This window comes from Aspergillus puulaauensis, chromosome 4, assembly GCF_016861865.1.
Source record: "Aspergillus puulaauensis MK2 DNA, chromosome 4, nearly complete sequence".
NCBI classification, from domain to species: Eukaryota; Fungi; Ascomycota; class Eurotiomycetes; order Eurotiales; family Aspergillaceae; genus Aspergillus; species Aspergillus puulaauensis.
Window position 1 is genome coordinate 1288849 of NC_054860.1, and position 23346 is coordinate 1312194.

The 23346-nt window shown below is 50.7% G+C and overlaps 11 protein-coding genes across 11 annotated transcripts; 6 read left to right on the forward strand and 5 right to left on the reverse strand.

The window, feature by feature from the left end:
• Positions 1-631: 631 nt before the first annotated feature.
• Positions 632-3866, forward strand: cym1 (pitrilysin family metalloprotease cym1; the record flags this gene model as incomplete). Its single annotated transcript, XM_041703622.1, has 2 exons — positions 632-1005; positions 1079-3866. The coding sequence occupies 2 exons, from the start codon at positions 632-634 to the stop codon at positions 3864-3866; spliced, it is 3162 nt and encodes a 1053-aa protein (XP_041556289.1).
• Positions 3867-4573: 707 nt separating this feature from the next.
• APUU_40540A (uncharacterized protein) lies at positions 4574-6045 on the reverse strand (the record flags this gene model as incomplete). The annotated part of the gene is made up of 2 exons (XM_041703623.1): positions 4574-4906; positions 4963-6045. The coding sequence occupies 2 exons, from the start codon at positions 6043-6045 to the stop codon at positions 4574-4576; spliced, it is 1416 nt and encodes a 471-aa protein (XP_041556290.1).
• A 323-nt stretch (positions 6046-6368) lies between these two features.
• APUU_40541S (protein N-lysine methyltransferase family protein) lies at positions 6369-7528 on the forward strand (the record flags this gene model as incomplete). Its single annotated transcript, XM_041703624.1, has 2 exons — positions 6369-6862; positions 6931-7528. 2 exons carry the CDS (start codon positions 6369-6371, stop codon positions 7526-7528), a joined length of 1092 nt encoding a protein of 363 aa, XP_041556291.1.
• A 160-nt stretch (positions 7529-7688) lies between these two features.
• APUU_40542A (uncharacterized protein) lies at positions 7689-8970 on the reverse strand (the record flags this gene model as incomplete). The annotated part of the gene is made up of 2 exons (XM_041703625.1): positions 7689-8591; positions 8647-8970. The coding sequence occupies 2 exons, from the start codon at positions 8968-8970 to the stop codon at positions 7689-7691; spliced, it is 1227 nt and encodes a 408-aa protein (XP_041556292.1).
• Positions 8971-9708: 738 nt separating this feature from the next.
• APUU_40543S (putative 2-hydroxychromene-2-carboxylate isomerase) lies at positions 9709-10548 on the forward strand (the record flags this gene model as incomplete). The annotated part of the gene is made up of 4 exons (XM_041703626.1): positions 9709-9783; positions 9859-9958; positions 10012-10295; positions 10345-10548. 4 exons carry the CDS (start codon positions 9709-9711, stop codon positions 10546-10548), a joined length of 663 nt encoding a protein of 220 aa, XP_041556293.1.
• Positions 10549-10654: 106 nt separating this feature from the next.
• Positions 10655-10966, reverse strand: APUU_40544A (uncharacterized protein; the record flags this gene model as incomplete). The annotated part of the gene is made up of 2 exons (XM_041703627.1): positions 10655-10779; positions 10834-10966. The coding sequence occupies 2 exons, from the start codon at positions 10964-10966 to the stop codon at positions 10655-10657; spliced, it is 258 nt and encodes an 85-aa protein (XP_041556294.1).
• Positions 10967-11843: 877 nt separating this feature from the next.
• APUU_40545S (GTP-binding protein) lies at positions 11844-12980 on the forward strand (the record flags this gene model as incomplete). Its single annotated transcript, XM_041703628.1, has 1 exon — positions 11844-12980. The coding sequence occupies one exon, from the start codon at positions 11844-11846 to the stop codon at positions 12978-12980; it is 1137 nt and encodes a 378-aa protein (XP_041556295.1).
• A 316-nt stretch (positions 12981-13296) lies between these two features.
• Positions 13297-14693, reverse strand: APUU_40546A (type III PLP-dependent enzyme; the record flags this gene model as incomplete). The annotated part of the gene is made up of 2 exons (XM_041703630.1): positions 13297-14345; positions 14396-14693. 2 exons carry the CDS (start codon positions 14691-14693, stop codon positions 13297-13299), a joined length of 1347 nt encoding a protein of 448 aa, XP_041556296.1.
• A 2445-nt stretch (positions 14694-17138) lies between these two features.
• Positions 17139-17994, forward strand: APUU_40547S (uncharacterized protein; the record flags this gene model as incomplete). The annotated part of the gene is made up of 2 exons (XM_041703631.1): positions 17139-17541; positions 17642-17994. 2 exons carry the CDS (start codon positions 17139-17141, stop codon positions 17992-17994), a joined length of 756 nt encoding a protein of 251 aa, XP_041556297.1.
• A 606-nt stretch (positions 17995-18600) lies between these two features.
• Positions 18601-19395, forward strand: APUU_40548S (uncharacterized protein; the record flags this gene model as incomplete). The annotated part of the gene is made up of 1 exon (XM_041703632.1): positions 18601-19395. One exon carries the CDS (start codon positions 18601-18603, stop codon positions 19393-19395), a length of 795 nt encoding a protein of 264 aa, XP_041556298.1.
• Positions 19396-19614: 219 nt separating this feature from the next.
• APUU_40549A (uncharacterized protein) lies at positions 19615-22983 on the reverse strand (the record flags this gene model as incomplete). The annotated part of the gene is made up of 1 exon (XM_041703633.1): positions 19615-22983. The coding sequence occupies one exon, from the start codon at positions 22981-22983 to the stop codon at positions 19615-19617; it is 3369 nt and encodes a 1122-aa protein (XP_041556299.1).
• Between the last annotated feature and the right edge of the window lie 363 nt (positions 22984-23346).

Below are 23346 nucleotides of genomic sequence, written 5' to 3' on the forward strand. Positions count from 1 at the left end.
ATCCGTGTGAGTAATGTGGCGCCTGGAGAATACCCAGACACAGCACAGGAAATGGTGACTCTTGAATTCCACACTGGCAATGAGCGGAGAACCTTGAGAGACTTGCTAGGCTCGCAGAACTCGGAGCAACCGGGACTTCCGATCCTATAGCAACCAAGTTCTGCACAGCCAAGAAACAGCCCAAGAATGGCAGCAGAGAGTCGTGAGAGCCTGGTTGAGCGGCAGGCAACTAGTGAGTATAAACGAGTCAAAAGACAGTCGGTCGAGGACTTGTTGGAGAGATCGAATCCAATCTCGTAAGAGGGGGTTAACGCTAACCCGATTAGAAAATATTCTCTTGGCATTGCGCAGTTTGTCATCCCAGCCGACAACCGGCCGCAACTCTTTCATCCATTCTCTCCTGCCTTTTTATTAAAACTAGACGGCGAAGATTCGGAGGCACTATTCTTCTCTTTGTACTTTGCAGTTTGTTCGCCTCCTAGCTCTAACACTTGGTCCCGGCTGGACCGGTGCCGTTTTCAAACCGTTGCGCCATCGACAACGATCCGTGTGAAACAAATCATCTAACATCCTTCCAAAGTCAAGGGACTGGTCTGCGCGCCCTTCTATTGATTCGGACACGCTCAACAACATGCTCCGCTCATTCCTGCAGCTGGGCAGACAGCGAGCTCCGGCCCTCCACAAACCCTGCGGGCGCGTATTGAGGCCCGCCACGTCATTATCTCGGTGGTCTCAAACACGAACCCTCGCTTCAGTTTCCAGCTTACCGGGCTTGCCAGAAGTTGGCGACCAGCTTCATGGGTTTACCGTGGAGGAGAAGAAACATGTGCCCGAGCTTCACCTTACGGCTGTCCGATTAAAGCATGACAAGACACATGCGGATTACCTCCATATTGCAAGAGAAGACAAGAACAATGTTTTCGGCATCGGATTCAAGACGAACCCTCCGGACGCCACAGGTGTGCCGCATATCTTAGAGCACACTACTCTCTGTGGTAGTGAGAAGTAAGGCTTCCCTCGTCCAAGACACGACGGTTTCGCAATCCCGAGTTGGACACTGACTTTTGACCTCCATTAGATACCCGATCCGTGACCCGTTTTTTAAGATGCTCCCTCGCTCTCTCTCTAATTTCATGAATGCCTTCACCTCATCCGATCACACCATGTATCCGTTTGCCACGACAAACTTGCAAGACTTCCAAAACCTCCTATCTGTCTATCTGGATGCTACCATGCACCCTCTACTCAAGGAAGAAGATTTCAGGCAAGAAGGATGGCGTTTAGGACCGGAAGACCCTCGGGCCATCCAAACTCAGGAGGGTGGCTTGAAGCTGGAAGACATCTTGTTCAAGGGTGTTGTGTACAACGAAATGAAGGGTTCAATGTCTGACGCCAACTACCTTTACTGGATCAGATACCAAGAGAGCATTTTCCCTGCCATTAATAACTCTGGAGGAGACCCTCAAAACATCACGGACTTGACGCACAAGCAACTAGTCGACTTCTCAAAGCAAAATTACAACCCCAGCAATGCTAAGATCCTGACTTACGGCGATATGCCTCTAGATGGCCATCTGAAGCAGGTTGGTGGCGTCTTGGACGGATTTAACAAAGGAGATGCCGACACGTCCGTCAAAAGGCCGATTGATCTCCGTGAACCTGTAAACGTGACTGTGCCAGGGCCAATTGACACGTTCGCCAGCGAAGACAAGCAATTTAAAACTTCCACGTCGTGGTACATGGGTGATAGCACGGATATCGTCGAAACGTTCTCAGCAGGTATCCTCTCGTCTCTGTTGCTGGATGGATACGGGTCTCCCATGTACAAGGCTTTGATTGAAAGTGGACTGGGTTCCTCTTTCACCCCCAACACGGGCCTCGACACTTCCGCTAGAGTTCCTGTTTTCTCAATTGGTGTCACTGGTGTGAGCGAGGATCAAGCCCCGCGAGTGAAGGAGGAAGTCCAGCGAGTCTTCCAGGAGTCTCTCGAGAAGGGCTTCAATGACGAGAAGGTCCAGGGATTCCTCCACCAGTTGGAGCTTGCCCTTCGACATAAGACCGCGAACTTTGGTCTTGGAGTCATCCAAAAAACTCTCGGGTCTTGGTTTAACGGTTCAGATCCCATGAAGGAGCTGGCTTGGAATGAGGTTATCGATGGCTTTAAGAGCAAGTACGAAAAGGGTGGCTATCTGGAGTCCCTGATGCAAAAGTACCTCATCAATGATAACTGCCTGACATTTACGATGGTCGGCAACCCATCATTTAACAAGGAGTTGGATGAAAAAGAAGTGGTCAGGAAGGAGGCGAAGCTCAAGGAACTGATTGAGCAGTATGGCTCAGCTGAGAAGGCAGTCACTGAACTTGGCAAGGCCGAGCTACAGCTGCTTGAGGTTCAAGAGCAAGCGCAGCACTCTGATCTAAGCTGTCTGCCATCGCTGCGAGTTGAAGATATCTCTCGGCAAAAGGAGTACAAGCCGGTCCGCGAATCTAGTGTTGAGGACACGGATGTTGTCTGGCGCGAAGCTCCCACCAACGGATTGACCTACTTCCAAGCAGTAAATGCTTTCGCCGATCTCCCCGATGACCTTCGCCTACTACTACCGCTTTTCAACGATTGCATTATGCGACTTGGAACTCCAACCAGGACGATGGAGCAGTGGGAAGACTTGATGAAACTTAAGACAGGCGGAGTCTCGACCTCAACTTTCCACACGTCGTCGCCAACAGAACTCGGTCAATTCAAGGAAGGCCTCGAGTTTTCTGGCTTTGCGGTGGACAAGAACATCCCAGACATGCTTGAAATCCTGACAGCCCTTGTTACCGAGACTGACTTCACCAGCCCTTACGCACCGGCGATGATCCAGGAACTTCTGCGATTGTCCACTAATGGGGCGTTGGATGCTGTGGCAGGGACGGGCCACCGATACGCATTGAATGCCGCAGCAGCTGGCCTTTCTCGTAGTTTTTGGGCGCAAGAGCAGACTTCAGGCCTTGCCCAGCTGCAAGCCATGGCCAACCTTCTACGTGATGCCGAGACTTCTCCTGAACGTCTAGCGGAGCTGATCGAAAAACTCCGTCTCATTCAATCATTTGCTATTTCAAAAACATCTGGTCTTCGGGTTCGCCTTGTCTGTGAACCAGGAAGTTCAAGCCAGAATGAGTCGATCTTGCAAAAGTGGATTTCCGGCCTACCGAAGTCTCCTTCACCCTCGACTCAGCCTCAGAGTTTTGGCTCGGAGTCGCTTGTCACCAAGGCCTTTTATGACCTGCCTTACAAGGTCTATTATTCTGGATTGGCTTTACCAACAGTGCCATTTACGCATTCCTCCAGTGCGAAGCTGAGCGTCCTTTCTCAGCTTCTCACTCACAACTATCTCCATCCCGAGATTAGAGAAAAGGGAGGAGCCTATGGAGCAGGAGCAAGCAACGGCCCGGTCAAGGGATTCTTCGCCTTCACTAGCTACCGTGACCCCAACCCTGCCAATACCCTCAAGGTCTTCCAAAACAGTGGTATTTTCGCGAGAGACCGTATCTGGTCAGACCGTGAAATCAACGAAGCTAAGCTAGGCATTTTCCAAGGCCTTGATGCCCCGGTCAGCGTTGATGAAGAAGGAGCCAGGTACTTCATGAGTGGTATCACCCATGAGATGGATCAGCGTTGGAGAGAACAGGTTCTAGACGTCACAGCAAAGGACGTCAATGAAGTTGCCCAGGCCTTCCTCGTCGATGGCACCCGACGATCCGTTTGTCTCCTAGGTGAGAAGAAGGATTGGGCTGAGTCTGAAAATTGGGAGGTCCGCAAACTCTCCATGAATCCCTCTGAGGTTTCCGACCTTCCTGAGGGAGATGCTGCAGCCTCGGCCTAAGCATCCTAATCAGTTCATCTGCATACATCACACCCTGCTCGTGATCATGTAAACCGACATGTATTTCTACTAACGCTCTGATGAAAAAGCATGTAAAATAGACATCTACGTGTACAATATCCCATCTCTTCGCCTCATTAGACATACTATTTACGCAAATTGTGTTTTCCCTCTCTTCTTCCCAGCGTCTCAATTGGATGAAACACTCATCATGTCACTCACAAGCGCGGAACAAAGAACAACCAGACCCATCTTCAACCCTAACCTACCTCCATGGTCGACAGATGGGTCGATCGTCCAGATGGACAAGCGCGATATCAATGCGGAATGTGAACCTCCTATGGAACGGTACACTTCCCTCCTCCGTTTTTCAGACCCGCCCTGGGTTTTTATAACCACGCTGTCAGCCTACGCAGGGCGGACTAAAAACGTGAGAACAGACCGTAATTGGCCTACGACTTTAGTTCAGAAATCTACGAGTGCAACGTAGAAGACGAGAATTAGAGGTATGGCGGAATAGTTCCCCAAGAAACTCGTCCAGCGGGTATAGGATTTCCAAATCATAAATCATAACCATAACCAAGGTCGTAGTATACAGGTAGAAATAGGCTAAGTGGTATCACAAGAAACAAATATTAGTTCGAATGAATGTGCCTGAATTGCCTGCAAACCAGCTTTTCTCAATGGGATGCCTGCTCCCTGCACTCTCAAATTCTGTCATAATCGGTCTTAGAGCTCGGGGCGTCATCCTCGGGTTCCGGCACTGGGTCAACGGGTCTCAGACGTACGTCCGAATTCCGACTAGGATCGGAGTGGGTAGAAATATATTCGATACTCTCAGGACTCATGAGTGTATCGGGCAAAGGTGGGAATGGTTCAGTTCGTGAATCAGGCTCGGATAATCGCGGGTTAGAGTCTTGTCGGGTTACTTTGTTATTAAGGGCAGAGTCTTGTTTCCCCTGCGCGTCCGAGGTGTTGACGGGCAAGGTGGAGTGAGCAACACCCGAAGGCGCTGTTTGTGATGGAGATATGGAAGCAGTCTGTTATACGGTTAGCTTGCGAATACTAGCTAAGTCGCGGCCACTCCTAAACATACTTTGACATCCTCTATGCTGATCCCCCGGTGCAAAGCCACCTGCCGCGCGGCGAGCCGTTTCCGTACAATTTCTAGCTCTTCTTCCCGCGCAGCCTGCTCATCCTCCCTCTTTAAATCGTCAATCGATATTGACGCCATATCGCGGGAAAGATCCGCGAAAGAGCTTGGAGGCGAACGTATTCGACTGGACCGCTTCTTTTTCTTCTTGTTTTTCGAGCTCTTCGAAGATGTGGTGGGTGCTATGCTGAATGTACCAGAGGTAGACCTCATACTGTCGGGTTTACCCCCTTCCTGATCATCCGACTCCAGCCCTGTTCCCCTTCGGGCCAAGGCCATAGCAAATTCGTCGTCCAAAGGTACCGCGTCCTCCTCCTCGTCGCTCATAATTAAATCCCCTCGGGAGCTGAGAGAGTTTGCGGTTTCACGGGACGACTGTGTTGAACTGCGATACCTCCCATTGTTCACATTCACAGGCCCTCCTCCGGTCTCTTCGCCCTCTTCTATTAGAGGGTCCTGCTCGTGTACGTCTCGTAACCCGGTCGGGTGTTCTTGAAGGTCAGCGATAGAGGGTCTGTATTTCAAACCCCGCGCGCCAAATCTCCATGGGAATCGCTCGAGGAATCCCAGAAATGACGAGCTCGGGATAACAGTCGGGTCATCATGATCGTCTGGTATTAAAAGTCCGCTTTTCCTCCTACTCGCGCGACGAGCACCATAGCTCATCCTCCGCTGCTTGCGAGGTTGGTCGGAATTTCCCCGCGCTAGCCCGCTCCCAGCCAACAGACGATCTAGTTCGTCTGTACCCCATCCTAAAATGGTATCATCCGCCTCTTCGTTCTCCCAGTCGTCGTAGAAGTCGAAATCTGCGTAGCGACGCCGGCGACGGCGCAGGTGGTCGTCGCGGGTGGGGAGACAGGGCGCAGTGCATGAATTGACACAGTTTCCAATTGTCGAGAAACAGGGGAATATATAGTTATGCGAAAATGTATAAATCCGTTCCTGCGCTGTCTCGTTTGCGGACTCGAGATTATACGAAATCTGGTTGATTGTCTGCCTGACTCGAGGATCTCTCGGTCGCATCATGGTGGTTGGTGGTTAGTAGGAGACCTTGTCTCCAGGCATCTGAAGATAAAAGGTCTGTTCCTCCAGCTTCATCTAGGAGGCCCCATGGACAATCAAGAGAGCGCCAGTTTAGCTAGATTGTGGAAATTAGTATACCGATAGCGTTTTGGGTGTTGGAATTGGGGGAGACAAGGAAGGGAGCTGGAGGATTGAACAGATTCCAGACGGGATGCGGGCAAGGCAGATGTCATCCGACTTAGTCAGCCCACGCCCGACAGACAGGGATTATTATTATGAATATTCTGGAGCCCATTCACATTCTCTGATCTACAACTATACACGAGATGGTTTATTACATTCGTTTTCTCAAAACTCCCAGGCTGCAGAAGCTAAAAACTGGCTCTGTCTCCGCCTCTGCACTTATCTGCCTCACAACAGATCTAGGCGATGCATTCCTGACACAGGATGTGGATTTACTTGTAACGCTCCGTCCTGCTCACGATGAGAAAAACATCATATGTCAGGAACGGCTGCAGTGGCACGGAGGGAAGCGTGAACTCCCAATTTCCCTGGGATCGCTCCCCAGCAGTATCTCACAGCGACCAATGATAATGGAAGTGACCACATCCAAACCTATCCGCGGCACAGATTCAACATTGTCAGACTCTCTGTTGGATCAACGCAGTATCCCGCTAGTAATATCCTGCTGGAGTGCACCTTTCGGAGGCTCACAGTCGCTGGTCGCCGAGAAGCTGGTTGAACGACGCTTCCGTGTAAGCCGGTCTGTGCAACTGAGTATATGGGAGGAAACCGGGAATAGCATTGCACGGCATATCTGGTGAGACTATACTCTCTCCAAAATCTCTTTTCTATCATTATTCTAAGTACCCTCCTCCACGCGTTCAGGGATGCAGCAATATCTTCGGTCATGTATCTTCAGCAGATAATTGCTAGGGATCACGGACCATCCAACCCGGTGCTAGAGGACCTTTTACAAACTGGACGCAGTAGCCCCCTCAACGTAATTGAACTAGGATCAGGATGCGGTATAGTTGGTATCGCTTTGGCAAGCCTTCTCCCGCAATGCTCCGCCCTGCTCACAGACCTATCCGAGGTTGAGGATATCATCTGTAAGAATATTGCTGTTGCGCAGCCGGCGCATGGGTCAGAGATCAAGTACCGGCCACTCGAATGGGAAGAAGAACTCCCGGATAATCTCTTTGACAGCCCGTCCATTGATCTAGTCCTTGTCTCAGACTGCACTTATAATGCGGACAGCCAGCCGGCTCTAGTGTCAGTGTTAAGTCGACTGGTCCAGGTGTCTCCTAGCGCTATCATCCTCGTAGCTCTAAAGAGACGGCATGAAAGCGAGGGTGTTTTCTTTGATTTGATGGAATCCGCTGGGCTACACAATCTACATTTGCACCGCACCAAGGTCCCCTCAGAGCACGAACAATGGGATGAAATCGAGTTGCACTGTTATGGCAAACGTGCCCAAAAATGAATGCAGCCAGTAGGCTTGGCCAGGAACCCAACCCATGTCTCCGTATAATCGGAAGCTGAATTGATATTTCTTCGACTCGAACTTTCTATCGACTATGTACACTGGCCTGGATGCAAAGCTATCTGATCAATGGCGAAGGACACGATCATAGAGATACTTTTCAATACGGATTGATATGATCAGATTTCCACGACAGCCATTTGAATTTCTGGCTATCCCATGATGGAGTCCTTTGCCACCTGCGCAGTCCTCGCCATCCATTCGGTTTTGAATTAACGGTTTCGTGGGCGGGTTCAGATGATTGATTCGGGCTGTAATCGTACTTTCGTCTCATATGATGCCTGCCACTCTGTCGGTATTTCGAGGAATATCTGATGCGCCCCACCCTACTTAGAAAACGCCATCGTCTGCTTGTCAACGTCGACAATATGGGCTCCAATGTGGAGTCTAGCGGCACAAAATCGTCATCCGTATGTTTCAACACAAGACTTCGAAATATATCACGAACAGTCAGCGGTAACGACATCTGACTGTCGGGACCGCGAAATATCTGGTTGCTAGCAGTCAGGCTATGTGAACGTCGCGGAGGCATGACAGGCAGCCCATTCCCAGGATATCTTTCCGCGTGCGGTTCGGAGTATTGAGCACATCTGATACTCCGCTGGATGAATGCGCTATAGTTTGGTGCCAATGTTACCGCACATAGGGGAAGGAAAGCAAGCCGGGTAGCATCATTCCCTTCTGGTGACGGATTGGATGAAACCTTCGCGCACAGCGCCCACAGGTCCGCATACAAGGAACACACCACATAGACGTCACCACCAGAAACCTCAAATTCATCTGCCCTTCTTTCGTAACTTTGGAGTAAAGTATACTCTGAGCCTACGCCAATGATCAGCGACCCCTCTTCAATAGCCCATTGCTCTCCCAGCCCTAGCCGAATGTCCTTATATGAATGCAGGCGAGTGCAGAACACCGGCTTCTTCTGGTGCAAAGGGTCTGGGATTGTTTCCGTTGAGACCCGACAGTCAGGCAGGGCCACTTTACCGTATGAGTCGCGCTCCTTTTGCTTATCTTTGTTAACTTCCATGTCGGCCCCCGCACCGCCAAGTACTCACCAGGAGAGGAGTCTCGTGGTCCGAGTCGGAATCATCAAGAATCACATATGGCGCTGTATCGCCTTTCTGGTTATTGGACAAATCCAGAGAGCTAATGGAAATGTTGTCCTCCGTTACTCTGTCACTACCATTCAAATCCTCAGACATGTCCGGCGACGAGCTCCCATCTTGGAATGAACTATAGCGCCAAACTGGCGGCCGATGGAAGTACATGGCGTGCCGACGCCTCTTGCTCACCGAATCTTGAAAACCTTGGGCTTCAGGTGCTAGGTATGAGTCGTCAACCGAGCTCGAGGTCATGCCATCGCTAGAAAGGTTACGCATGTTGTAGAACGATGCACAGTAAACTGAGTAGGTGCGATGTTTTGATATGAAAACTAGACTGTGGGCTAAGTCTGAAGAGAAATTGATTTGGCCTGAACTTTGAAGCGTGAATGCTTGAAGAGATCCCAGACCCCATAGGGCTTACCTGGAATTGAGGAAGGATGTTGGACTCGGCCGCGCCTTCCTTGCCCTCATCACCGGCATTATTGGCAGGAGCACAGAACAATTTACGGTCATCGCTTCCTCTTCTGCTCGCAGTTATACACTCTAACAGCGTGGATTCCAGCATACTCAACCGTGGCTCGAGAGCTGTCTATCAAACATCGGAGGTTACTATATACTCAGGCATTCGGTAATAGTGACCAATCCACGTGAAAGCCCACGCGATGTGTCGAAGAATATCTCATTAGCTGGTTAAAGGTTGTGTTTATGTCGGGCCACGGGCGCACGAGTTGATCGCATCTACTGCGCCTGCGCTGAACTTATCCCACGTCCCCTCAATAAACGTTGAGATTGTTGGCTGGCGTTGAAGTAGTAACAGAATGTCGCGATAGAACAATCCGAACATAACCTCGGCTCGGCTGAATCAGCCGTGATGTGCAGCGGGGACTCTGCAGTCTGCAGCCTACACTGTTCCCAACATTCCTCTACTTGAAAACATAACTGTTGGCTAAAGACCACGTTGGATTTTATTTTCTGATCCTTGGCAAGATAAACCATAGATCGCTTGATTTAACCATGGCTGCCCCAAAGATCACCCTATACTATGACGTTGTTAGTCCGTTCGCATACATCGCGTTCAAACTCTTACGGGTGAGCTCCTACTATTTATATACTACTCCAAATGTAGCTATAACGCCATAAAGGAGCTGTCTGACGCTGGAATAGGATTCTCCAACCTTCAGCAAGTGTGATGTCACTTTTGTGCCTATTTTTCTCGGCGGGCTGATGCATGCCTGCGGAAATACTCCACCCATCCGAATCAAAAGTGAGACGGCCACCTGTGCACATACTAGTATAGTGACTAACGAGGGCCTGCAGACAAGGACAAATGGATCAACCAGGAGCGGATGCGCTGGGCCCGTTACTTTTCAGTGCCAGTGTCAGAGTCAATGCCGGAAGGTTTCCCACCCAATACCTTGGCGGCTCAACGTGCTTTCGCAGCTATCTCTCAACAGATTCCTTCAAAGCTAGCTTCTGCTACCGGGGCGGTTTATGAGGAGTTCTGGCTAAAAGGAAATGCCAAAGCAACGCAGCCTGAAGTGTTTGTACCAATTCTTGAGAGGTTTTTAGGGTCAGCTGAAACAAAGGCAGTCCTCGAAGCGGTAAGCACAGCCTTGCCTTTCTGGATACACCATAAGCTAATTATATCAGGCAAACGGACCCGAGATCAAAGCACGCTTGAGTGCCAATACGCAGCAAGCCTTTGACTCTGGTGCATTCGGTCTCCCCTGGTTTGAATGCACAAACCCCAAGGGTGAGAAAGAAGGCTTCTGGGGCATCGACCATCTTGGTCAGGTAGTTGATTTCCTGGGACTGGACCGCTCGCTAGATCGTGGATTCAAAGCAGTTCTATAATCATACATCAAAACAGCATTTAATTCATTTCCGCATCAAATTCACAGTCAAACCCATGTGCCATACGTCTTATATTGTACATTGAACAGAAATCCGGCTTCTTGGTTCACTTCCGCTTCGTCCCAGCGTTGCTCTTGTGTTTCTCTCGGAGAAATGCCTCTATTTTCTCCTTGTCTAGACTGTCGATCGCTCTGTGCTCTTCATCGCATATTTCAGGTTCGGTCGTCTGGCCTGGGAGGAAGAATTAGCAACATTTTTAATAAACGACAAGCATATAGAACCCACCAAGCTCCTCAGTTTTCTCCCCACCTACGTAGGATTGGACTGGATTCACAACATTCTGTTGCACCCATTCACCGGACGTGGATGCAGCGGTGTAAACGGTATCTTTGACCTGCTCGGTAGGATTTTCAGACATATTGCTGTCGGTGTCGAGAAGCTACAACAGCCATAGCAATTGTTCTGCCTTAAATGCAGGGGACGTACAATGACGTCACTATCTAGCGTCTATGGTCTGGGCCGTAACTGTAAGGCAGTACTAAATATCGCGCTAAGCCGCTTACGGACCTCAGTTTCCGGGCTTTATATCCGGGTCCATCTCCGTCACTCAACATCTTGGACTCCGTTTCGGGGATTCCTCGTGAATTCCCAGGCCAGCTTGGAGTTTAGGTTTATTAGTAATTCAACTGACTGGGTCTGGACTTTATAGTTGAATCGGCGTATGTAAAAGTGACCGGTACTGGCGCCTGGTAAATCTACGAGTTTGGCATTGAATTGGACTATTATAAATAGCTTCTCAATTTCTCTGTCATGTAGGCTCCTCAATATTGGCAACATCCAATAGGGCGACTTATTTCACCCGAGCCTGGCAGAATGCCATTCCCGGTTTTCTCATTCTGTACATTAACACCAGTTTCCAGAGATCCTATGGTCTAGCGAAAGATGAGGGATAGGATTTATAGACGTTCGACGAAGACATCCATCTAAACTTCATCATGCCGTTTATCTTGTCCACGCATTCCGTCCTTTCTTATGGCCAACATATGAATGGCGAGTCTTAATATTATCACATCGGAATACAGAATCAGTGCCGGTGTAGGGCTCGTCCCGATTAGGAATAGCGCACATACAACTTCTTGTCCCCCTCTTCCCCTCCATCTTTTGCTGAGCCTCCAGTCTCCATCATTCACGATTCTTCAATCTCAACCTTCCCCCTTCTCTCCTTTCCGAAAAAGAAAAAATAGAGAAAAAAAATAGACGAAGAGAAAGAGAAAAAAAAAAAAACCATAAAGACCATGGCCCCAGCAATCCCAATAACAATCGTAACCGGCTTCCTGGGCTCGGGCAAAACCACCCTCCTACTAAACCTGCTCCCCCAACTCCCCAAAACCTACAAACTGGCGCTCCTCAAAAACGAATTCGGCGATGTCGCAATCGACTCCCAGTTAGCCTCGACGTCCGCAATCTCCGGCGTCCGCGAACTCCTCAACGGCTGCATCTGCTGCAACCTCGTCGGCCAACTCAGCGACGCCCTCGAACAGCTGCGCTCCGAGGTAACACCGGACCGAATCATCATCGAGACTAGCGGGAGTGCATTCCCCGCCACGCTCGCGATGGAGGTGAACCGGCTTGCGCGCGAGAGTGTGGACCCGGCCACGGGGACGGGTGCGTACGTGCTTGACGGCGTGGTCTCGGTGATTGATGTGGAGAATTGGGAGGGGTATGAGGATACGAGTTACACGGCGAAGCTGCAGGCGAAGTACACGGATTTGATTGTGTTTAATAAGTGGGAGGGGGTTTCGGAGAGGCGGTTTGATGATGTTTTGGATCGCGTGGGGGATTTGGAGGTTGAGACGCCTTGCGTTAAGAGTGACAAGGGGAAGGTGGATAAGGATGTGCTGCTGGGGATTGATGGGGCGCTGTTTGCAAAGGGGGGTGAGGAGGATTTGGATAGTGGGAAGGTAGACGGGCATGAACATGGTCATGGACATCAGTCTGAGGTGGAGGTTCTTTCGGTTACACTACGACAGACAGGGGAGGCGGAGGAGGGTAAGGGGACGATTGACGTCGCCGCGCTGGAAAAGCTTCTCTCCTCAGCGCCGAAGGAGGAGGTTTACAGGATAAAGGGGATTTTGAAGTGCTCGACACAAACGCCCCCGGCGAGCTCATCGGACGACTTGGATGTGAGACCATCGGCAAACTCCACGGCGGGCGAGTCAGTGTACTATATCCTCAACTGGGCGTTTGGGCGCTGGACGTGCACCGCCTCGGAAGTTGTTGCCGAGGCTGCGGACACGACGGCAATCGCTCGCATCACGCTTATTCTTGCGCGGTATGAGTCTGCGAAGTGGAAGAAGAAGCTGGAGGCTGGGGGGTTGGTGCAGGGTGGCGACGGAGTTGGAGCGGAGCTGAGTGTTGAGCGGCTTGTATAGCTTCAACATTCTTGGTTGTGTCGGAGCTGGCTCGGCATGGATAGATTTATGCTGTTAGACGGAGTTGAAACCCATTTAGACGGAGAGATACCACTGTAAGGTTACGCATATACACGGATAAATAGTGATGATACGTGGAAACTTTTCAACAGTACCAATGGTTAAACATTCGGGTCTACTCTATTATATAAATAGAGCTTCCCTCTGTATTAATACCAAACGACTAGATAAAAAATTGCTGTAAAGACAGGAAAGCGCAAATCAACATGGTAAAGCAAAAGCAAAAACAAAAAAAAAAACAAAAACAGATATCAGACTAGTATTCAAGAAGAGCAGAGGCGCCCGCTTCGCTGGAAATGTAAATCACCTCGTGGTTGTCAGAGAAGCCGTTGAAGCGGGTCGCACTGCACTTGGTATAGGCGCCCATCTCTTCAAAGTAAAGCCAGTCACCCACATCCAACAAGCCCGGAAGCAGGCTTCGCTGGCTTATGACGTCAATGCCATCGCAAGTGGGTCCCCAGATGGAGTAGGCTACATCCTCCGGCGTCGCAGAGGTCCGAGCATTCGCCTGGGATGCGCATGTAAGAATGCGAGGCTCGGGGTGCTGGTGGTCAAAGATGATGTTGGAGAAGTTGCCGTAGACACCATCATTGAGGTAGATCATATAAACGTCCTTGCTTGCCTCCTCGGGGTCCCGCACATCGCGACGTGCAATGACATTCGCGGCCAAAGTGAACGCAGTGCCAACGTAGTATCGGCCAGGCTCGGCGATGATGCGGATGTGCGGTGGGAAGTAAGTCTCCAATGCCTCGCCCAGGACGCCGGCGAATTTCTCAAAGGTCTCACCAGTGAAACCGCCGCCAACATCGAGGGTGTGCAGCTCGTGGCCGATTTCAGCAGCCTGGTCAAAGACCAGGCGAGCATCCTGAACCGCCTTGAGGAAAGCTTTGGGGTCTTCCGCACCAGAGCCTACGTGGAAGCTGACGCCGACGACCTTGAGCTCAAGCTCGTGTGCCAGCTCGAGGAGTTGGTGGGCTACATCCAACGAGGCACCAAACTTCATGCTAAGACGGCACAAACTGGTCGAGTCGTCGGTAAGAATGCGGAGGTAGAGCTCGGCTTCGGGAAAGCAAGCCTTGATTTTGTACAGCTCGTCGGCATTGTCAAAGGTCATCTGTTTCACGCCCACGTTGGCGGCGTGGCGCAGGTAGGACTTAGTCTTGCAGGGCTGCGCGTAGATTATGCGACTGGGATCAACGCCGGTCTCAAGAGCCATGTCAATCTCCGCCTTGGAAGCGCAGTCGAAGCCGTTTCCAAGCTTGGCCATGAGGCGGAGGACCTCCGGGTCGGGGTTGCACTTGACCGCTGTTTCCCATTAGCAACCAACCGATAATGTCATGAATAGAAGAACATACCGAAAAACGGGCGCACACGGCCTAGGTTCATTTTCCAGCGCAGATGCTGGCGGTAAACCTCACCCATGTCTGCCACATAGAAGGCATCTTCTTCTCCAGGAGCACATCGGTCGGTGTCGACTTCAGCCGCTCGTTTCTTCAGGACATTCAAAGTAAGATCCTTGGCAGCCAACCGAGATTGCGAAAGTTCGCCCTCTCCATGATTGCTGAGTTCGAGACTTTTATTGACATAAAAGTCCGGTTTATCATAAAGTTTTGTCATGCATACTTCAGCAGGTACACAAGCAGTCGGTGCCATAACCCTGTGTTGCGACGGAGCACGGGATATGACTTGACAAAAAAAAATGGAAAGTTGGAAGATTTAGATACGCGACTGCGTGCTAGGGAGGGCGAAAAGTTTCGCAACCGTAGTTGACTGGACCAAGCCTCCTAGACCCTTCCTCCTTAAGAGGAAGAACCGTTAGAGAAGTCCTATGCGGCAGCTCAATGGGTGAGGGGAAAATCTCAGTGGGCGTCAAGGTGTGGGAAAATGGCGCGCCGATCGGAGTGAAGACTCGGGGGAGCAGTAGTAGGAGGGGGGATGTTGTTAAGAGTGTCTCGAAGACGTCGAGGGGATACAATGTGACGGGGGAGCAAGAAACCGGCTGTGTGAGCCGTGGTGTCCGGGGGCCTTTGGAACCAGAGAATCCCAAAGGCTTAGCTGGATGAGGGGTAGATGACGAAGAGCTCAAAAAAGGGGAATTGGTGGACTCCCGCGATATTTATTTCTTCGAGATCTGATTGAAAGAACCGGCGGTCAGCTTGTGAAATGAAGGGGGAGTATGAGAGATTTATTTGTCCTGGGGCGAGAGGCTCGGGGGCAGGATCCTCCACCAGTGGGTGCAGATTTTTAACGACGGCGGCCTGGCCCTGGCGAGACTTAGGGCAGAGGGCACAGGACGTCAGGCAGCAATTAGGAGGGGGAAGTCCAGAACAGGGCCTTGAACTAAGCAGGCAGGGATATGACAGAGTTTCAGTAGAGGAGCAAACATACCTTTTTGTTGGAGGTGAAAGAGAGAGCGAGAAAGGAAGAAGGGCGAGGGAGCTGGAGGTCTGGATAATTGGAGTCTGGAGTTCTGGACGTTTTGCCGCAGCCCGTGTGGTTCTCTGTGTGACGGGACCGGACACCCCGTTTGCCGCGTCAAATCGCTCAGATACCGTATCTTACCACGCAGGTACCAGTCACAGCGTCAGGTTCGCGTATGTCAGGGTTCGGTTCCGTTTTGTACTCGGTTCCGCCACCAGGCCAGAACCGTCGTATTCGTCCTATCAAGCCGCCGTCCGGGTATTATTCTGGTCGGTAACGGATCGTCAGAGGGTCCTCCTGCATAAGCTCTGTCGATGCTTCTTCCTCCAGCTGTGCTGTGGCCTGTGGGTGTGAGCCTGAGCCTGCAGTGACTCAGTGCAGGGGTAAGCCTGATGTCATAGGCCAGCCACATAGCGGTCTGCAGCTGAACTATACCGGCTCTGTTATACGCTGTTCCAAGAATAAACCAGCAGCTTGTTATGCGCTGAGGCTAAGATGATTTGCAATACTACGAAATAGGCGCTGTGCAGCATTTGGTGGTTCACTAAATTACAACAGTTTGTCGCTTTTATTTCAACTCTGCTGCAACCTTGAAGAACAGGCACGAATCTGCAGCGGAGGTAGTTCCAATCATGAAGCTATAACTCGAATATATAAGATTATTTGTCAATTAAAATTATCTCAACTACCTTTTGTGGTTTGGCATTTTAAATACAATTTCTTACTACAATACTCGACTGGGAGCAAATAGCATTCAAATTGTTCTGTCTTTTAATAGAGTGCATGTTTCCCTTTAATGCACTTGCTAGGGCTCTCGTAATCCACGATGCCTTTCCAATAGTAAATTCTGTTGAGAAAAGAGCGAGGGGGTCATACTATTCTACCTGTTTACTAGAACTCTTTATAAAGGAACACGAACCATGACCAAGAAAGCATCTACTAGCAAAGGTCTTTGATATCAATAAACCATGAAGAGCTATCCAGAAGTCTTTCATTTCTTTCCTTTACCTCCCCTTTAAAATTACCAGGCTCATCTCAGGATCTATATTTGGTCCCGCATGTCTGCCGCCGCCGCAAGTGCTCAAAAGAAAGGAACCGCGTGCATGAACTAAGCCTTCTACTAGAGTCAGCTGCAGTGTCAATGTGAAGCTTGAATGGAAAGATTTCCTGCCTGAAGAGATAATTAACCAATTAATTGGTCGCGTGCGACACTGGAAGCTCAGACACATAAGAGCGGCTTCACCCGTCTCACGGTCTCAACTCTCAAGTCTCAACACAAGGATGTGCAAATGCCCAGCCGGCCCGTTCCCTCTCCAAGTCTGCGCCGCGCACTGCAGAGCCCTTTGCGCTCCCTGATTGAACAATGATCAGAGCGAGAGCCAGGGTCGGTCCTTGGCCCTCCTTTCCTCCGCCAGTAGCCCTATCTGCTGCGATTAACACCCCACAGAACTCCCAGTCCGCGGGACTTTTGTATCCTAAGAACGGAAATTATCGACGGTATGCAGCGCCGTTTCAAATGCAGTCTGCAATTGCCATGGCCGCTATAATGCACCGCGTCCCCCGGCCAGCCCGGTCGCGCTCTTCGTTCGTGCTCCTGTTTCCTCAACCATCTGCATCATAGACAATCACACTGGGGCCGTGTTGCGAGACATTTTTGGTATATACGTTGCTACGGAAATGAACAGCTTTGACTACGGCCCACCGAATGGCTTTACGCTTCGGCGAAATTCTACTTGTTCTGCAAACGAGCACAACTGCACCTTCAATCCCTGGGGAGGCAACCAGTGGCATAACTGTTGTCCGCAGGGCTCCTACTGCGTCGACGACGACAGCTATATTTGTTGCCCGACTGAATCAGGGTGCAGAATCAATCTCACGCAAGATCCGCACTGCGCAAATAATGAGACTTGGAACCTGTGGATCAACTACTTAAACGAAGGCAAAGATGAACATTACTTCTGCTGTCCGCCTGGCCAGGTCGGCTTCTTACAGACTTTGGGCGAAGATAGTGAAGGTGTCGGCTGTGCGGATCCTCCTCTGACTGGGGGCGATCAAAAATCACTCTCTCTTGTGGCAAGTGGTAAGTCTCTGACTAGGCACCTTGAACGGTGTTCCTATTTGTGTATACATACAAGACATAAGAGCCGGAGAGCTAATAGTAAGCCCTTTTGAATACCTAGGTACTCCGAGTGCATCACGAACACCCTCCGCGACGGCGACACCCACAGAAACACCAACAGAGGCACCAGCGGAAACAGACACAGATACCTCACCCTCAACAGAATCTACCAACAAAGGGGCTATTGCCGGTGGTGTTGTCGGTGGCTGTGCTGGACTCGCTCTTATAATTGCCCTAGTTTGGTTCCTACTATATCGTCGGCGGAAGCAGGCTGGACCTGCAATAAGCCCTGGTGCTAGCACGCCAGCTGAGAAGTACCAGACTACCCCCAAGGAGCTACCTGATAGTTCTGCTAGGGCTGAGCTGCCTAGCCCTGGTGGAATGGCCCATGAGCTGCCTGCAAATGAACGCTAATACTATCTTCTACAACCGCTGTCACCAAACAGCCCGGATAAAGCCTTCTGTGATGATTTTCTGTGATATGTTTGATATTTCTCTTGTACCTTTTTCTGTATAATTTGGTAATTCACTTATACATTATAATATATCATTTCTATCATAGAAACAGGGCACTCTTAGCAGTTGTTTGTGGTGAGTTTCTTCTGCCAGGAGCAAGAACAAAAAGCCCTAATAGTGATATATGTCAACTAATAAAGATATACAAAGGCAACACCTTTATCAAAGCCTTCCGTTGCTAAACAGCATTGTTCTTGGCCAATGTTCTTACAACCATTTAGCATTCACTTTCTATGTAAGCTAGCAAAGAAATGCTGTTGTTTCACCCAAGGAAATAAAGAGTACCATATGAAACTCACAAAATATATTGACTAGCACATTGTCGCACCTACAAAGAATACAGAGCGTGAAAGATGTTTTATAGTCAAGATATATAAACCGCAAACATGTCCTCATCTGGCCGTAGTTCCCTCTTCATCGAGAATATCAGCGTCACAGAGGTCATCTCTCTCGATACCCGCCGGATCTCAGTACCGATTCTTGTTGCTCAAAGGACGATTCAGTATGTCTTCTGTATACAAAGTCTCTCCAAGCCCGCAGTCCCCCGATCAGCCCCAAGACCCCATCGCGCTCTTCCACGACGCCGCTAGAAAGCTACCAGATGCATTCAGTAGCGGCTTGAGCCCCAGGCTCCAGGGTAAGGGTACTGACGCTGACAGGGCCAAGCAAACAAACGACCTGAGACGATCCAACGCAATAGGCCGCGGGAACTCAGTAGACAAGGCACACCACCTAGACATCGCCGTACAGTCAGTGTCCAGGGCCCCGGCCTCGGGATCCTCCTCCTCTTCAGCAAGCATCACCAGCAGCAGCAGCACACTGGGAAGCCGCGCCAGCGATACGGATCTCCCACGTGTTCTGCGCTGTCTGGTGGACAAGGGATACTCTTGCACCACGATCGGGAGGTACCTCGTTGAGATCCTCCTTGGGACCGACTCGTTCTACTCCGGTCTCATTGCGAGATTGGTTGAGGCGAACAGGACGTACTGCGAGATATGTATCCAGGTGTTTCGTCGACTCGACCTGAGTAACGAGGACGGACGGCCCTTGGAATGCGAGGTTGAGACGGGGAATGTTGATTTGAAGCCTGATCCGTCTAGACCGACTAGGAGCTTGTATGCGGATGGTTCTGAGCCGGCGGAGACTTCTCCAAGTCATGGTTGTACGCGGGACGATTTGCGGCGGTTTGAGGATGTGAGTGACGATCAAGTTGAGTATGTGGATGTGGAAATGGGGGTGGCACGCATGGTGGATATTTCGCGGCATCCGGTGCATCTCGTTGATTCCTCTCGACAGTGACGACTGATTCTTGATAGATATAGATGTTTTTGGCCCTTTCTCAGGTCCACTGGGAGAGGTAAAAATAAATTGGAAAGTTCTAAGCAAGAAACAGCGTTTAATCCATCCAGGACATTAAATTATAACTCCGTACTGTGTGCAAGGTGGTATCTAAAATACATAAGCAATGCTAGTGGGCACCAGTAATACAAGTCGCTAGAAAGTAAAGGTAGAAAGGTATCACAGCCATAATACCCATCTCACCCCTGAAGCCATGCCGTAAAGGAGCTTCCGGAAAAGTTTAAACGCCACGACAATCAACCACACCCACCACAATAGCCCGATCAAAGCCCATTCAAGCATCACGAACCCCGTGCGTCGCAGCCAGCGTAGTCGACGGTGCCGCTTGCGGAGACCGTGTTCGAGTGTGTCACTCAACTGTTTCACAGCAAGCGTGCTGGTAGTGTTGAGATGCAAACTGAGGTTTTCAGCTTCCTCGGTCGCGGCACGAACACGATTGTTGAGCGACTTGTTAACCAAGTCCTCGAGAGTGGAAAGTTGAGACTTCAAGGGTGAGAACGCGTCCTTTGGCAGGCGCTCGATTGAGCCCTCAAAGGATTTGTGGGACGTTTCAATCCGTTTGAGAAGTCTTTGGCTTGCTAATTGATGCTCATGGATTCGCGGAACAGTGGGTATCGACGTGTCCGAGCTGAATGAGCGTTGAAGAAACTCAGGTGGAGGGCTGCGCGCATTATCGGCTCGGCGAACAATCTCTCGAGCTTTTATACCCGACGAAAGGAGAAGAGCTCGAGTACGTTCAACCTCTTGTTTCCCGGGTACGCCGGATTCGATCGAGACCGAGACACTGCGATCGGATATGCTCCAGCTCCTTGACTGACCAGGAAGTGTCGGCCGTAATTCATGCGGAGACGAGGTTGGGGTCGGCTGGGCCTGTGCTAGACCGGTGATGGGAGGACGAACAAGGCTGTATGGAACAGAGTTGTCCTTGATTCGACCCTTTTTAATCTCTTCACGTATAGTGTGAATTTCCGGCCCAAACTGCATGAAGCGATGACCGCGTCTCCCTGAATGTTTGCCCACTGAATTGCCTGCATCCCGTTGAAGGTCCCAAAGTCGGCCTTGAGAGCTGGGGAGACTAGTTGGGCCAGCCTCATTATCTTCGTAAAGTTGCCGGGGTTCGACAATCGTCGGCGGGTTTTGCGAATGATTCTTTGCGAGAGATTTATCCGAGTTTCTTGGTGTTGACCGACCAAGATCGTCAGAAAACGCGGGCAGGCGGCGTAATATAGCCCTAGGAATGCCGTGTTTCTCACCCTTCACTTCATCATCATCATCATCAGAAGAAGAAGAAGACTCGCTGTCGTCGGACATCACAAAGGAGGACTGGCGTGAATGCCCTCCGCCATCCTTTTTCAGGATGAAATCTCCCATTTTTGAAACCTCATTGCCGACTTTGCCCGCAATCTTCCCGGGCCCTTTGAATATCCCACGCAACTTGGATTCATGTGGAGCAGAGTCTTTCCGTTCATGATGGTTGGGCCTCCGGCCATCTACATGGTATGTCGAGGCCTTGGTGGGAAGAGGCGGGGGTTCGACATCAATCTGAGCGGAAGGCTCCGTAAACGGCATGCTGTCCTGGCGTACGCCATCAAAGTCAACAGAGCTGTCGTCATCAGCACCTTTACTGTTGGGGCTATTTCGGCCCTGGCCTCTTCGAGACCCAACTGCTCGCGAGAAGCCTCGCTTGGCGGGAGAGGGGGAACGACTTGATGGAGGAGATAAATTAGATGCAATGCCAGGGAAATACCCAACATCCATGTCTGCATTAGACATGTGGCCTTCTATTTTCGCCAATGATAGAGGATCATAGCGATCGTCTGCGCTTGGACCGGACGACAACGAGCCCCTTTTCTCATTCCACGTCTGCCCTTGTCGTCCCAAAGGCGATACAGATCTTCCAGGAGATCTTGCATGGTTCAGGAATGAATTACGGTATGGCTTCACGTCTACGCTAGAGCCTGAGGAGCTCCGCGGCCGAATTCTGAGTTTGCGCTTTTTGGAGCCTAGGTCCTCCCCAGATGGACTGCTGCTTCGGCCTATGCGCTGCGAAACCCTGAACCTGCGTGGTTGCCTTCCACGACCAGCATCTTTCATGTCAACCGACAACCGTTGGCGTGCATCGGAGTGAGAAGTATGGGACGAGGGTCGTCCGGTACTAGCTGAGCTTTTCCCCTGCGCCTGCTCTTGATTGAAGTCATTCACAATCAAAGAAGATGGATCTGGGTAGAGTGTGTTCCCATCCTTATCCGTCAATTTGCTCTTGTTTGGCGCATCTTCGACCCAGGCTGCATCGGCAAAAAGTTCATCGGGGAATATTATCCAGTCAGATCTGGGCCTACGAGTCTTAAGGCTGCCTGTACGGCTTATGCGCCGGAGACTGGATGGTGGCGAGGCGGCAAAATCATCGACACCGTCCACATCTTGATTCGAAGGTGCGTCAACATGGCCCCCCTGGAAAGGTGGAAGTTTGAGACACTCAAGGTGAGTCCGCGTCTGGTGACTGTATTGAGCCTCAACTGAATTAACCCAACTGTGAACTTTGTCGATGTCGTTCCATCCGTCTGCCTCAGGATCAATGGGACAACGCTCACGAAACCTGACCTTACGATTGCGGATTGCCTGGAGTGGATTATAAACACGATGTGATGGTTTTTGCGCACTCTGTGAGGGGTCGGCTGTAGAATGATCTTCGTGTAGGCTGAGAGGCGGGAGAGAAGGAAGTAGGCGTAAATACTCATGGCGCAGCTCAAAATACCGCCGAGTATTTGCAGCTCGCGCCAATGTCCCCGCCGAGAACCCTTGCGGCGCGGAGGAGGATGTTGCGGATCCGGGAAGTGATTTCATCACATCGTTCGTTGCCGTGGATGCTTGAGATCTGGTGAGCTTCACTCGATCATCGCCTAGAGATTTGCTTGCGCTGTGACTGGCGTATGAGCCGTGGCTCGGAATGCTCCCTGCAGCAGAAGAACGACCGTCGCCTGATGGCGCCCATGTACCCCCGGGTACCTGACTTGAAGCATTATAGCCAACATTTCCCTTTCTCCTCGACTCACTTAAGTTTAAAGCGAGGTTGACAATTTGTAGAGAGTCTTTATCCAAGCCTAAAGCACCTTGGTCATCATGACTCTCCATGTTGCCCGCCGTATGGTTGGAAACAATCCGGCTCTGAGATTCTGGGACCGTGGCATCTTCAGCAAAATGGCAAGAGCCAGTGTCCTCCTCCTTATTCTCTACCGCATTTTGGCCGACATCATCCGACTCTTTCGTAGACTCTCGATGGCGACTCCAACGGAACCGAGATCGTTTCTTGGGAGCAGATTCGGCTTCCGGTGTTCCGCGCTTGCGCCGGTGATCGGTTTCTGAGAGATTATGGTGCTGGCCGCTGGTTCGGAGGCTCTTTGATCGTGGTATGAACGAATCGACAAGAAATCCGCCGGAGCTGGCCGTTCGCCGCGGGTTTCTGGTGCCTCGCTCTTCGTCGCGAGAGCTACCCCCGACCGACTCCCTAGTACCTTGCTCCGGAGTCATCTGCACAGCTGCGTGTCACTTGTAGTTCGTCAATAGTCGATGTCATTTCCGGTTTTCACGGCTCTCCTATGTTCTCCACTCGCATCGTTTGGGAAGAATGACGAAGGACTGGTCGCGGTATCATTCGTGGTTCCGCGACCAGAGAGCACAGTGATCGTGGCAGCGAATAGATAGCGTGTTACGGCAAAGAAGAGGATGCATAAGGGAAGCGGTCATGAATATAAGGTAGAATATCCTCATTTTCGGGAAAAGCGCAAGGCCGCAAGAATAGCATGATCGTCATTGGGTCTCGCCTCCTGTCTGGACTCTACCCGTGACACACGGTTGCAAACACAACAAACATTCTACAACAAGGCAATCGCG